Here is a 15,448-nt window from a genome sequence, read left to right as displayed (position 1 = left end):
TAATCCCAAAATAAATTTAAAGAAAAAACAACAACAAAAAAAACATGTCCTATAAAAAAAAAATGCCCGTTAATAATGTTATTTTTTTAAAACTGTATAATTATGAAAAAAAGTACCATTATAAAACCAAAAAAAAAAAAAAAAATTCTATAGGAATATTAAAAAAGAAATATCATATTTGTAATTATTAATTGTGGTTAAAAGACACGGGTTTCTTCAGATTTATAAAATTTTTTGAATAGTTTGAAATAATTCAATAACATTTTTTTATTTATTAGTCAGTTAGAAAATCTGAAATAACCTGGTCCTTAACAAAATGTAAATTTAAAAAAAAAATTAATAAATACATCATTTCTAGTTTGAATATTATAATATTATGCAGTAAAAGTAACAGGACCGTTCAAGATTTTTCCGGATAACCTTTTTTTGAACATTGTTTCAAACAGAAATTTCCAGAGTCAAAAAACTATAAATAGAAACCCTTAAAAAACTATAATAGATCCTTCCACGGTCATTTCCAAGCCATTAAATAGATTTTAATTGACCCTTGCTACTTTTGTTTGAATCATTTGTCAAAAAAGCTCTTTGGGCAATTCTTTGGAAAACCGCTCCGTTACTTTTGTGACACCCAATATAAATGCTAAATGAGATTTTCCAAAATTGGCAATCAAATTTGAAAAAAATTAGAAATATGTTTTTATTATGATTGCAATATAATCGCATTCTCTCACAGATACTCGACCTCAACAATCAAACGGTTTTTAATAAAGCCTCGTATCTCTTGATCAATAATTTCAAAAAGTGACAGTCAAATTTGGAAAATCCAGGAATAAACAAAACACATTCAAATTGGAAATTGTTTTAAAATAGATAACCAATTAATTTATGTATTATTATTATACATTTTTGACAAATATTTTGAAAATTTTTTCCCATCATTAATCACTGTATGCATTCATTTTCAAAAATCATTTTATGGAAAGCAAAAATTCCAAAAAAAAGAGATAATAGTTCAAATGAACAACTTTTAAAAATATACCCACAAAATTAAAAACCTAAGAAATAAAAATTGGCGGGGGTATAAAATAATCATGTGTGACTTTTTTTATTTTATGAAAGTTTTTTGACAAAGATTTTTATAAAACACTGCCTGATAAAACTTTACATAACTTAACTTTCTTCAATAAAAATAAACATTTCAAAAGTCACATTTTGATCAATTATTTCCCAATCAAGTTTTATTTTATACAATTGATTTCTATGAGTCATTATAAAACTTTAATAACTGGAAATTTAAAAAAAGTCATTAATAATTTACTGTTTAATTTGGAATTTTAATCAACTTGTGATTAATTTCTTAATTTTGTAGATTTTGTATTTAAAGAACTTTTTTTTCTTGTTAACTAAGCAAAAAAAAGAATGGTGTGTTTTCTCATTAACATTGAGAATTGAGAAGTGAACTTTAAAACTACAATTTAAAGTTGAATTTAATTAAAATCATTAAGTTTTAGTTATAAAAAAAAAGGGTAAAATAGCAAAAAATTATATTCTTGAGTTCATATCTTAAGCAAATATTTATCATCCCTAAAAAATCATTTAGATATCTACTAGATAGTAAAAAGAAAACTTTTCGGTGACAATATAAACAAAGAAATTCACTAAAATCAAAAATAATATATGAATCTAAAACAGCGTCTGTCATTTATGAAACAGGCATGGAAATTTCGTGTTTTCAACTTTTAAACCTTAACATCTTGCAATGATCATCAAAAACTGTATTTATTTAATGAAAATATGACTTTAGGAAAGAAAGCAGACTTAAGGTGTATAACGAAGAAACGAAGGGCATAAAATAAATTATTTCACAAATTACTAACAAATAAAAAATCTACAAAATACAAAATTCATTCACAAATTTCAGTTTAAATAAACTGCCACATATTAAATTAAATAAATAAATGCCTTATTAATTCAGAAAATATATATTGATTTAATTATGAATCTTTGTATTAATTAATTAGCTAAAATTATTTTTATGAAGGCAGTTATAAAAATATATTATTAATGAAGAAATTAAAATATAATTATTATTAATTATTCAAAAAACAAAAAAAACGCAAGTATTTACAATTATATTGAAATACATAAATGTAATATTGTATATTTTTTTAAAGTATAAAAATTGAAAAAAGAAATATGAAAATTAAAATATGTTAAATATTTTACTAGAAAAATATTGTGTTGAAACTGAGTGATAAAGAACTATTTCAAGACGTTTGAGATATTGTAGATGCCCTAAATTTTTCCTTGATAGAACTTTTGTTATTACGTCCGATCCGCACTCAAAATTTCAACACAGAAATGAGTTTTTTTCAATCAATAATGTTAGTACCCCACATATTTTAAGTTATTAACTTTTGTTTCTAATGTTTTGTAATTTTCTTGAGATTTTGACGTCTGTATAAAGAATATACCAAAGTCTCAATTCAATGTTCTCAGAACAATAGAAACACATCTGAATAATTTTTTTCTAATTTATTTCTAATTATTGGGAAAATAATAGTGACGTGTAACATATCTTTCAAAAGGGTAATTACTTATTGGTAATTTACACTGATGATGACTATATTGCAATCGAAATCGTATTAATTCTAGACTTGGGAGGGTGTTTGAAATTTTTTATTCAAATACTTAGAGTTTTCATTTCTTATTTTTGATAATTCAATATTTTATTTTTTATTTTAAACTGACTTAAATTAGAAATAAATTAGATACGTTTTTTTACCAATTGTTATAAAAAACAATTTTTAATCTTTAAATCTATATTTTTCTCTCAATTTAATTAAAATTACTTACCTAATGACTATTTTTAAAAAACGTTTAAACTATCTCTTTATTCAATATATAATTTAGTTTTAATAAATTTTACGTTTAAAATATAAAAAAAATTATCTAAAAATATATAGTAAAAAAAAAAAAATGAAAAGCTTTCTATAAACTAGTTAATGCCTATTTCATACTTACAATTTTACTATTTCATTCACACTCATTCCTAATATTTGTATTAAACTTTTAATATTTAATTAGTTATTAATATCATTGCTTCTTATTCATTAAGTTATTATTTTACTCATAAATAATAGTTATTCTATTTATAAAATATGTGAATTGTTAATAGATAGCGGTTTTTGTCTATTTCAGCCATCTTAAACTATTGATCTATAGCAATCTGGAGGTGAAGTGTATATGATACTCGTTTCTCATGCGTAAGGTCATCAGATCAAAACCCGTCCACGTTAAATCATTTTTTTTACTTAAGAGTTTGGATACCGAAGTATATTTAATGAGCAATGGCTGTCAGTATATTTGAATATTTTTGCATTAAATTACAAATAAACATATCAAATCTTGTAAGAAAGTTAATTTTCCTTTTCTACAACTATTTGCGGATGCCATGAGCTCGATTCCCGGATGTTTCGAAGCTTTTTATCTTGCTTGATTAAATTTTAAAATTTGTATGATTAAGTTATTTTTCAACAAATTAAAAGATGTATCAATTGTTCAATAAAAATTTTTATTAAAATGTGAAAGTCCCTTTCACGTTTCTTTTTTTTTTTTTGTAAAATTGCAAGTAACTCGATTCAATTTTGTAAAATTACATGTAATTCCTGACTTACTCTTATTGCTGAGCATAACACTGATCGATATAAATATTAGTAAAGCTGCCGTGCTTTATTTCAAAAAAGAAATAACTACATGATTTAAAAATTGATCATAAAATTGTTGAATTGAGCAATAAAATATGCAAATTGAACTAAGGTCAGAAAATATATTTACTTAGAAATGAACTGTCTGCTCATAGACATAAAAAACTGGACAAAACTGTTATACAAAATATTTATGTAAGCCATTCATGGCAAAATATATCATATTTCGAATAATTTATAATTTTATAAATGGAATAATACGAAATTTACCCTTAAAAATCATAATTTTTGACATACCTACCCAATCATTCATAATAAAACATAAATTTTTATTTTTGACAACTATTATTATTATTATTATTAAATAGATATAAATTATAAAAATATTAAATTAAAACAGTCATTAAAAAAAAAAAAAAAAAAAAAAAAACAAAACCAAAAAATTTTTAAGATATGTAAGGATAAAAAAAATTAGCTTTCTGTAAAAAGTCTGTATAATGCAGTAATTTATACAAAATAATTATATTAAATAAAAATATTGTGTAAATTTTCAATTATTTTGTTTTATTGAAAACTGAATAAATTTAAGATATCTATATAATAAAAAAAATTCAAGAAATATCAGTCAATAGAACGACACATTGAAATAACTTTCATAAAAAAGCAGCTAATCTCCGTAATAGACCTTTTTCACATTTTTTTTTTAAATGAAAATAAATGTCTTGATAAATGGGCTAATTTTTTTCCCTGATTTTTTTGAAGCCATATGACCGAGAAAACAGACAATGAAATTCATTAAAATTCAAATTGGCGAAAACGCTATGGAAACACACGATGTTACACGAAGGTTGGTTTGACGTCATTTAAAGTTGATAATAGTGATATATTAATACAACTGTTGACACTGTTTTATTGTCATTGCTTGTCGGATTGACATCACGTGTGCGGTGGAGCCAAAAAAAAAATCATTTTAAAATATTTCAAATATTGTGACTTCTTAACAATTTTTTTCATAGTATTTTTATTGTTAAAAATGCGTAATTTTTGAGTAACAGGCTCTACTCAACCTATGTTTTCATAAAAAATTATCAAAAAGCTTTTCTTTTTTTCATGAAAAAGGTCTATTTGAGGTAAACTATGCCTAGTAGAGTGTTGTATTTTAATGACAATCAATGTGGGATTTTTTCAGACTGTAAATTGCTTCGCTGGAACGGTTTAGTACGTAAAATACGATTAAGGGTTGAATTGTATTTACAATCCAATTTATATAATCTCCAAACCGAGTATAAACTCGAGGTCTTCCTTTGCCAATTTACACAAATGAAGGCAGTGATAGAGAGTTTAAAATTGAATAAAATTTATTTTGGAATACTCCGCTTTATCAAAGCTTGATTGTTTGAGATGGGCATAAATCTCATATAACGAGGAGTGATCTGAAGGGTGATTGGTAAAGTAAGGTGACGATTGAGTTTAGAGTACCAGTTGGTTGTATTTCTTTTAAAAGTTCACGTTTTGCAACGAAGTGGCGATGCAGCGGCTAATATTAAATAAAAGTATGTTGTAAATTTCCATTTAGTTTGTTTTATTAAAAAAGGTATATATGATACATAAAAAACTTTTAAAAAAATGCCGGAAAAATTTAACAAAAACAATATTGCGAGAAACAGACAATCTTTTTTATATTCGAAAAAAGCTTTGTTATAAATAGAGTCGAATAGAGACAATTAAAAAAATTACAAGATCTCGAACAAAAACTATTTCGATACTTTATTATAGTTTCATTCGAATTTAATTCCTTGTGCCAATGGTAATTCTCTTGAATGATTAATTGTAATTGTAGAACGGCGCATATATTGTTTCCACGAATCACTTCCAGATTCTCGTCCACCGCCAGTATGTTTCTCACCACCAAAAGCTCCGCCAATTTCAGCGCCAGATGTAGGGATATTTACATTTATAATACCGCAATCTGATCCGAATGGTCCAATCCACTAAAGAAAACAAAATATTGAACATTATAAGATGCACTTATAAACAAAAATGTTTCTTTTTAAATGCGTACTTCAAAAATGTTATTGACGTTTTGAGTAAACAAGCTAGATGATAAACCTTGTGGCACTTCATTATTCCATGAAATTGCTTCTTTCAAATTTGATGCTTTTAGAATGTACACGATTGGTGCAAAACATTCGCTATGCACCACGGGTGAGTCATGCTTCAAGCCAGATATAATGGTTGGTTCCACAAAAAATCCAGTACTTCCAACTAGCTGAAAATTTCCAAGTAATTAGTGATTAGAAATAGAAAAAAATACAAGGTTACCTAATCGTTATTTGATTATCACAAAAATTAGAATCAAAAAAATATTCAAGTACTGTAATCAGTAAACAACACAAATAATAAATAAAAATAAGTTAATGTTGACATAAAAAAACAAAAATAAAAAAAGCTTCGATGAGTGGAAGAAATTGCACTCTGTGTCTAGAGCTCATATGGCAAACAATGGTTAAGGTGCTTGGCGTGAATCCAAGGGGTTCGGGTTCGAATCCTGGGAGAGTGTATTTTTTTCAATTCTCTATAATTAATGTTCAAGGAATTAGTGAAGAGAAATAGAAAAAATTCGAGGTAACTTAATCGTCATTTGATCATCAAAGAAATTAGATACGTACAAATTTTAATGTTGTGTTTCATCTTTACGAAATTTCTTTTTTGGGGATATCTGAACTGTCAAAATCCTTAACATTATTTTCTACTTACTTTTCCACCAAATTCAATAGCACCACCCTGTTTTTGAGCTTCGCTAATTGTTTGTTCAAATTTTGCAACCGATTCAGCTGAGTGCAATGGACCCAATAAAGTTTTTGAATCAAGTGGATCGCCAATACGATTTATAATTTGAGAGTATGCTTTTTTCAGTCTTGATAATACTTCATCGTAGACTTTTTCATGAATTATTAATCTTCTGGTGGTTGTACATCGTTGACCTGCTGTGCCAGCACAAGCAAATACGGTGGAAGTTATCACCATGTCAATATCGGCATCTTCGTTGACGATAATAGCATTATTTCCTCCAAGTTCGAGTAAATGCTTTCCAAAACGTTTTTGTACTTCTACGCCCACCTCAAAAAACAAAGATCAATTTAAATTTCTAAAAGCAAAAATTAAGCAAAAGTATTACCTGATGTCCAACTTGTGTGCTACCAGTAAACGATAATAATTTGATTCTAGTATCAGTTGCTAAATTTTTACCAATATCTGCTCCACCATTACATAAGGTGGCAACTGCTGAATTGATTCCATTCTGTTCTAACACTTTTGAAATTATGTTAATTGTAGCAATGGAAACTAAAGGTGTAGTGGGTGCTGGTTTCCATAAGATAGTATCTCCACAAACCTTAATAAAAGAAACGACAATTATTAAGGTTACTTCTAGAATTTTCCATAATAAATTTTTTCGCTACTAAAAATTGGAATCAACTGCACAACAAAGACTATCTATCAATCATGAAAAAATGCACATTGTTTAGAGATCAGAATCTTACCATTGCAATAGCGCTATTCCACCCATAAACCGCAATTGGAAAATTAAAAGCGGATATAACACCAATCAAACCTAATGGATTCCATTTTTCGAGCAATGCATGTCCTGGACGTTCCGATGGTATGATGGCACCATTTAAAGACCTTGATAGACCAACAGCATAATCGCAAATATCAACATACTCTTGAACTTCGCCAATACCTTCTGGTAAAATTTTTCCTGAAAATAAAACATAGTTTTACAAATCTGATTTAATAATCTCTGACGGAGATATATTTTATGTCATACGCACCCATTTCAAGAGAAACTAATTTTCCTAAGGGCTCAATCTTTTCACGCAAAGCATTACCAATTTGTCGAACTATTTCACCACGTTTTGGAAGTGGTAGATCTGCCCAAACTTTATATGCTTCTTCAGATGCTTTAACGCAATCTTCGTAATCATTTTTGTTGCCATTTTTTATTTCAGCAATGATTTTTCCATTGGATGGGCTTATTGATTTCGTAATCTAAGTTTGCGTTAAAAATATTGTTAGTGGCAAAATCAAAAAATATGTTTCCCAAACATGGCATATGGTTTTGCTGTTTAGCTCTTGGCTCGTAATTAATTATAATAAAAATTTTGAAATTCAGTTAGTTGTTTTGTTTTGTTGACTTAGTTGGATAAATCTAGCGGATTTCGATAGTGAAAATTTTTAGAAATGGCTAATTTTTCGAGAAGTAATCAGAGAAAGTTAAAAAAATGAGGCTACTGCGATTTTCTTGAGATTTTGTGTTAGTTTGATATGTTTAGGATTTGATAACAAAAAAATTCTTTTTTAAATTCGTCGCAATCCGATAAATAGAAGCAGAGCTATTCAAGAAAACATCCCGGAAGAAAACAATGTAGAAATAAAAACCACGTGAAGAAAAACGTTCCGGAACCGGAAAACTTTTTTTTCTGTAGTTTTTACATCAAAAGAAACGTATTTAAAAAAAAAAATTATCTATTTGCAAAAATTTTTGAATGCATAATCAAAATCTCTCTGACCGTCGATGTCTTACAAGTGGAGTTGTCGTTACTGCCTGCTCATACAACAAGCTAGTTATCTGTGAGCTTAAATTCTTGATTTGCTCTTTTTGAGCCAAAAATTACGCCCATAAATTAAACTGAATGAATTAAAACTTATAATTTATTATTTATGATATTTTTTGAAATAATTTGGTGTAGTTATTTATTTTAAATCAATTAAGCAAACTTTTTCTTTTAATTTTTTACAAAATAGGAATAAAATAATTCGATACTTACTTCTCCATTACCAGTCCAATTACCATTAAAAACACCATGATTAACTTCTTTTAATTCTAAATCTTTTAAAAATGAATATTTTTTATCATTTATTAAGTAACTTGACGTTGATAACATTCGCCTTACACACCACGATACATTATTTTTTACTAAACAATTTTTTACTATTATCATATTCATTTTTTTTTTAATATTAAATTTTATAAAATACTTATCACAACAATTATTACAAAACAAGATAATTATTAAAATAGTTATTCTTGCAGTAAAGTAACTGCAGAAGATAATAGTAATTACATTCTTATTTTAATGTTAATTTCTAGTATAAAATTATCTCAAAGTTAGTTTTATCTTTTGACTTGTTTATTTATTAAACTTAACAAAAATATTATTAATCCGATAAAGAATTTTAAAGCAGACCGGGAGCCCATAATGAAACGAAATTTTGATTTTGATGGATTGTTTTTGTGGAATTTATGGAAATCAAGTTTTTAAAAATAGGAGTCATTGATAAGATAATGCGGACAAACAAAATGTCAAAAGGTTTGAAAAATGATTTAATTTTTTTAAATTTCTCCTCAACAGTTGGAAAGGTCATTTTTTATAATGTTATCAATAAACTTTCTTCAACAAATAAGGTATAGAAGCAAAAAAATCAAATTACTCGATTTCGATAAATTCAACACACAAGCCACTATTAAGAAATAATTTTTCTTTATTATCAAACTTTATAATAATTTCTTCTTTATCATTCTTCAATATGGCAGGCAGTTGAATCGGAAAAAACACATCATCATGGGCTCATGGTATATAAATATAAATCCTATTAATATCATAAATGCGAAAGTTTGTCAGGATGTAGGCATGTATGGATGGACGTTTGTTACTCTTTCACGCAAAAACTACTGAACGGATTTGAATGAAATTTGGAACACAGTTTATAGCCTGAATAAATACATATCCCGAGAGTATGTTCCCGTGGGACAATTATTGCTGGCATTTTTTTTCGGTACTTTATAATACTAAACTTACTTGATTCCAGCTTAAAATTATTTCACCTGTAGAAAGTTACATTATCAGCGAGTATCATGGGCTAAATTTTATTTTCAAAAATGTTCCGCATTAAAAAATTAAAATACATAAAATTGTGAACAAAAGGGAGGATAAGTGAGGTCAAGAAAATTAAGGACTATAACACAGTAGTCTTTGTTTTTAGAATTGAAATTGCCCAGCAAACCGGGCGGACATCTGCTAGTTTCTTCATATTTTTCAATCATCAACTTAGTAACAATATTTAGTTTTGATATCACTAGTATCTCTATAGTCTTTACAAACAACTACATACCCTCGTATGGAACTATTGGAGTAAATTTTAATGAATAATTATGGATTATCTCACTAGTATTACATCGGAATACAAATCCGGTTAAATCCGAGTTGGACTCGAAGCTGCTCACTAGTATTACATCGAAATACAAATCCGGTTAAATCCGAGTTGGACTCGAACCTGAAGGGTTCACTTTTTGTTATAGCGGCAATATAGTAATACTGACTCTACCAAAATTTCAACTGTCTAACTATTGCGGTGAGATACATCACAATGACAGACAGATGGACGAACGAACGGACAACGAAGTCTTAGTAGCAGGGTCGGTTTGTTATTTTTCGATACGGAACCCTAAAAAACTGCCAGATGTTATTCTGGTCTATTTTTTTCTACAAAAATTGATCAATATAGATAGAATCATTCTATAATTCTCACCGATCTCAATAAATATACACTAATAATAAACTTTGCTTCATTATCAAACAAATGTGAAAAATCGTTAAATCAATGCAATACTGGATTGTCGGGAAGGATTCCAGGTTGAAATTTAGAATTTTATTTATAATTGAATTTATTCGAATGCTCGTAAACAGAAAAAAGATCTCGGGTTTTTCTTTTTTTTCAAAATTTTATTATTTTTGTAACAAATTCCATACAACCATACAACCGAAATCGAACCGAACTTAAGTTTTTTCTAAATGATTCATTAAAAAGAATTAAAACGTATCGAATTATAAAAAGAAAAGAATTGTACAGAAAAATAAGCGTTACTTGTGAATTTGATTCAATCGATTCTCAGTTATTGGATAATATAAGTATTACATTTTAGAGTATTTTTGCGAAAATTAGAACTCGATTCATGCTGTTGAAAATTGGGATTTTGATATAATCATAAAAGCTCATTGATGTCGCATAACTACATTAATTAATTGGTTTTTCTGTCAATTTCCATAATAAAATCCAAATGTTGAGGGACACTGGTGAAGGCCACATATTGATATGAATCACAAGTGGCCCCTTTTGCTGGAGCAACACTTACAACTCCTTCTATGAAATATCGATTACTTTTTTTGAAGGTTATACCACCTCCGCTATCGCCAGTGCAAATACTCGTGCCTAAAATAGTTATATATAAATTTCACTCGCAAATAACACATATCATTTTTAATCACTCACCATTATTGTAACCAGCACAAATTTTATCGTTAGTAATAAAAGGTCTAAATGTGTCTGGTAGATTACTAACACATGTATCATATTCAACATAAGGCATTCTTACGGCTTGTAATTCTTCTGAAGCAAATCCAAATTCCTCAGTTAAACCCCATCCAGCAACCTGACGAATTATAACACGATAACATGGATTTAGAAATCTTTTAAGAAGAACTACTTACGGTACCCAGTGCTCCTGGCTTAAGTAGAATTTTATACAATTCATTTCCCCAATCAACACAAACAGGTCGAACCCTTGGTGTAAATTTAATTGTTTTATTTAATATCAGTATTGCAATATCATTAGCAAAACTACTTTCCTCTGCTCGAAATTTATTTGGCAGAATAATACGTTGTAACTAAATAAACAAATTGATATTAGTTCGCAAAAATGAAAATTGATCAAATTTAGCTTATATACCTCACTGTACTGAGCATCTTTATCTTTCGTATTGTTCCATGTTCGATAAAATTTACCAACAGCCACGGAATATTTTTTAATTTCCATATTTGGTTTATTTTCATTCCAATCCCAAAAGCAATGAGCAGCTGAAAATCGATTTAAATATATCTGCTAATGTGGTGAATCTTTTAAATTTATAAATACTCACCCGAAACAATGACTTTTTCTGATATTAAAGTTCCACCACAGATTTGTTCGTAACTATCATCTTCGACTGAATCACGCTTATAAATTCCAGCATGCCATGGGAATTCACCTTTTGCTGCAGTATACCCATGGATTACTAAAGCTTTTGCTTTTGGAATTAATTTGCCACATGCTTTTGAAATAAAAACAGATCAATAACTAAAGAGAATTGAAAAAATACACTCGCACCAGGAATAAAACCCGGATCTCCAGGCACTGAGTGTGATTTTTTTCAACTCATCGAATTTTAGTTTCTCTTTATATGTCAACATTAACTAATTTATTTATTATTTACATTTTGTTTACTTAACTCTTTTATACAATTATATTTACTGTGAAAGTCTCGATTATAATTTAAAAATTGTATAAACATAAATAAAAACATATTACAGCTAGAATTTTGTGAAGATTTCGTTCATAGTTCAATTTTATACCTGGATTACAATCGAATAACTCATTGGACCATTTTCCAGTATCATTACATTCAATTCCATTATAAGGTTGATAAATAAAACTGTCGAGGGATTCTTTGCACTTAATATTCGCTACTGTACCCTCACAAGCTTGTTCACATGGAATTATCTTGCCATCAAGTTTACATTCAATTTCATGATTTTCCGATTTTAACGCTGGGCATGTTTCTAGAAAAGATTTTTCGAACTTATCAACATTGATACAAATAATTTAATTTTATAAATTCTTACTCAAGCATTTTGGTATAGGATTTGTCCATTGACCATTCATACATACAAGAACCGATTGCGCAGTTCCTAAAGAGTAGCCTTTATTGCAAGTATAAATTAAAATAGTCCATGTTGGAGCAATTTCATTTGGTTTTGGTATCGTTCCAGTGTTTGTCATCACATTACCATTTTCTGGTTGAGATGGAAAATGACATTCGGGGGTCATCAAATTTCCAGGAAGTGATGGTCTTGAAATAGACATGAGAGCTTTATTTTATTGAATTATAATGCTAAGATGTCAGCGCCGCGATTAAACAAAAATGTAAACGATACCTACTAGACTCCACTGATATTTTCATAGAATGAAAAAGCAAAAGATACTACTTCATTGTACATTTTAATATGCTGTGAAATATTTGCTCTCCTAGTCTTGCATAAATTTTATAATATTTCTTTTTGATTTACATTTTGAACTTTTATTTTTTAGATTATGTGTTTTTAATCGTGTGAAATCAATTTTTGGATAGTATCATATATGAAAATATAAAGGATTAAAATGGACAATAATTATTAGATTAGATTGGAAAATAACACTTGGTGACGTCATAACCTGGAATTGCCATTTCAGATCTATTATAAGACATTTTCAAATGTTAACGACAGGCAAACGACAAATGTTAACGAATACATTGAATTCGACATCAGACCAAAGGCCTAATCTTTAATAAAATTTTAGTTGTAAAAGTTATGGTATGTTTATATGTGTGTGGTTCACAAAATTGTAAACAATATTTCTGTTAAGTATTTTGTATCTATGCGAGCTGACATCTATAGTTGTTTTTTCTATCGCTAGGCAGAGTTTTTCTTAGTATTAAAATCCAATAGGAAAGGTATATAAATTATTGTTGTATTCTTTTCTTACCGATTTTCTCCTCCATGTATTGTAGATTGTTTTGGTACAAAAGAACTAAACTCATCTCCACAGCGTGGGTAATACGAGCACGGACCATAATTGCACCGCCTTTTTTTGAGACATGTAGAATGCTTGCATTGACCGATTGTTTCATCAGACCCATCATCACAGTGTCTAACTCCGTCACATAATTGTTCTTTCTTTATGCATAAACCACTATTACATCTGAAGCTATTCTCGCTGAAAAAAATTATATAAAAAAATATTTTCCCCAATATTGTTACAAAACGCATTAGATACTTAAGTTTTAATTAAAACAAACCCACAAATTTCCGCCAAAGTTATATTCAATTTGATTTTGCATTCTGGAAGCAATTCATCGGAGTAATCTACACATTCACGTATTCCATTACATTTTACATCCAAGTCAACACATGCTCCATAATGGCATTTGAAAGTATCCTCAGGACATCTATTATTGAGAAAAATATAAGGACGTTTCGTTTTTGACCATTATATTTTATGATAAACAACTTACCTAAAATTTGAGCATGTTGAAAATGTTTCATCTGAATTATCAACGCAATCTTTTATACCATCACACATTTGATCTTGTCGAATGCATTCTCCAGATAAACAAGAAACCATCCATTTCTTCCTAAAATAATATCAATGTAAAATTCTTTATGTCGGAATAAATCCAACATTTACACTTACGGACACTTTTGCATGGTTTTTATTTCGCAATATTCTTCATCCGAGCCGTCTACACAATCGAAAATTTTGTTACACTTCGCCGATAAAGGTATGCATGCTCCATAGGCGCAATGAAATTGAGTTACATTGCATCTGCAACATTTATTGGAATTTATATTTAGTGATGATATCGTAGACTTAAAGAACTTAATTACTTACAAATTTGTTTCGCACACTTGCCAAGCCTCATCCTCGATGTTCGAACAATCGTATTTTCCATCACATACTAATGCCTTAGGAATACATTCCTCTCCACCACAACTAAACTCACCCTCCCTAAAAATATTTAAATGTTTTGTAAATTACATTTTTTTTTTTGCTATCAAAAATAATTGTATATGCTTGCGTTATGTAAGGTCTCTATTTAGACTGAAATTTAACTGTTAAATTTATTTATATTTCATTTTTAACACGCTTATATTAGCTCTTCCCCAATATGGATGTTTGTATGTTTGGATGTAACTCTCTAATATCACACCCATGAATAGGACATCATCAGTTATATACATTTATTATACTACCGATAACCTAACTATACATATATTTTTAGAACAAGGAACAAGCGTGTTTTTTAGTTTTTTAAACTATATTCTTATGCAATTTACATTTACTTCATCGCACATGATATTGGAAAGAAAAAAATTTATGTAACTTACTTGCATTGCTTTTGACAATCAAAACATTTGGATAAAGTTATAAAATAAACTGAAAAGTAACGAAAAAATTTTCATTATTATCCACAAAAATTAATCGTATGAAATTCAAGTTATTTGTTATTAACTTTTTTTAATGTTTTTAACTTAATTTTCTTAATTAACGTATAATATAATTTTTGTTCCTTCAAAGAGTCCATTTAAAGTAGGATAATCTTCAAAATACAAATAAATTAACTTCCTAAATCTATTCCATCAACGAATTATTTAAGAAATTATTTGTTAAAAAATTGAATAAAATTGAATAAGGTAAGTTTTATTGATGTAATAACGTACCACAAAACCACAATTTATGAATAGCACCCATCTTACTAAATTGCTTACAACCAAAAGTTAATTACTTAGCTACTCTACATCATGTAAAGGTAAACCAGATTTAAGTAATTATTTAATAATCGCTCTCTTGTTTTGGGGCTTATTACACACTTATAAAATAATTTTTAAATAAATAAAACCAGCCTCAAAAAGTTCGCTATAATTTTAAAACAAATACTTCTATCAATGATGTGCTTCTGAGTAGTTACATTTAAAAGTCGATTTCAAAATGTAGTTGCAAACAAGAAATTTATCGATAGAATTATTTTTTTTAAAACTTTTATTTATTTTTTTTGAAGATATATTTTAAAATCAGTTTTACTATTTTTAATTTTTTTTTCGTT

General features: G+C 27.9%; 2 protein-coding genes across 3 annotated transcripts; both read right to left on the bottom strand.

Annotated features, from left to right (window-relative positions):
- Positions 1-5,320: 5,320 nt before the first annotated feature.
- On the bottom strand, positions 5,321-8,709 carry LOC123297408 (putative aldehyde dehydrogenase family 7 member A1 homolog). 2 transcript variants are annotated; one of them, XM_044879056.1, is made up of 7 exons: positions 8,537-8,709; positions 7,541-7,757; positions 7,250-7,467; positions 6,886-7,101; positions 6,461-6,827; positions 5,770-5,972; positions 5,321-5,698 (listed from the first exon to the last, which is right to left on the bottom strand). In XM_044879056.1, exons 1-7 carry the CDS (start codon positions 8,651-8,653, stop codon positions 5,486-5,488), a joined length of 1,551 nt encoding a protein of 516 aa, XP_044734991.1. In that variant the 5' UTR covers positions 8,654-8,709; the 3' UTR covers positions 5,321-5,485. The 2 variants fall into 2 exon arrangements, with proteins under 2 accessions (XP_044734991.1, XP_044734990.1); XM_044879055.1 differs by having other exon boundaries at positions 5,770-5,976; positions 6,465-6,827; positions 8,537-8,707.
- A 1,885-nt stretch (positions 8,710-10,594) lies between these two features.
- Positions 10,595-15,104, bottom strand: LOC123299205 (modular serine protease-like). Its single transcript, XM_044881501.1, has 14 exons — positions 15,066-15,104; positions 14,733-14,781; positions 14,236-14,352; positions 14,038-14,169; positions 13,859-13,978; positions 13,643-13,792; positions 13,330-13,560; positions 12,429-12,655; positions 12,159-12,365; positions 11,687-11,857; positions 11,497-11,624; positions 11,258-11,434; positions 11,040-11,199; positions 10,595-10,979 (listed from the first exon to the last, which is right to left on the bottom strand). The coding sequence occupies exons 1-14, from the start codon at positions 15,094-15,096 to the stop codon at positions 10,789-10,791; spliced, it is 2,091 nt and encodes a 696-aa protein (XP_044737436.1). The 5' UTR covers positions 15,097-15,104; the 3' UTR covers positions 10,595-10,788.
- Between the last annotated feature and the right edge of the window lie 344 nt (positions 15,105-15,448).

This window comes from Chrysoperla carnea, chromosome 4 (genome assembly GCF_905475395.1).
Source record: "Chrysoperla carnea chromosome 4, inChrCarn1.1, whole genome shotgun sequence".
In the NCBI taxonomy this organism is placed as follows: domain Eukaryota; kingdom Metazoa; phylum Arthropoda; class Insecta; order Neuroptera; family Chrysopidae; genus Chrysoperla; species Chrysoperla carnea.
This window is presented reverse-complemented; position numbering and strand designations above follow the sequence as displayed.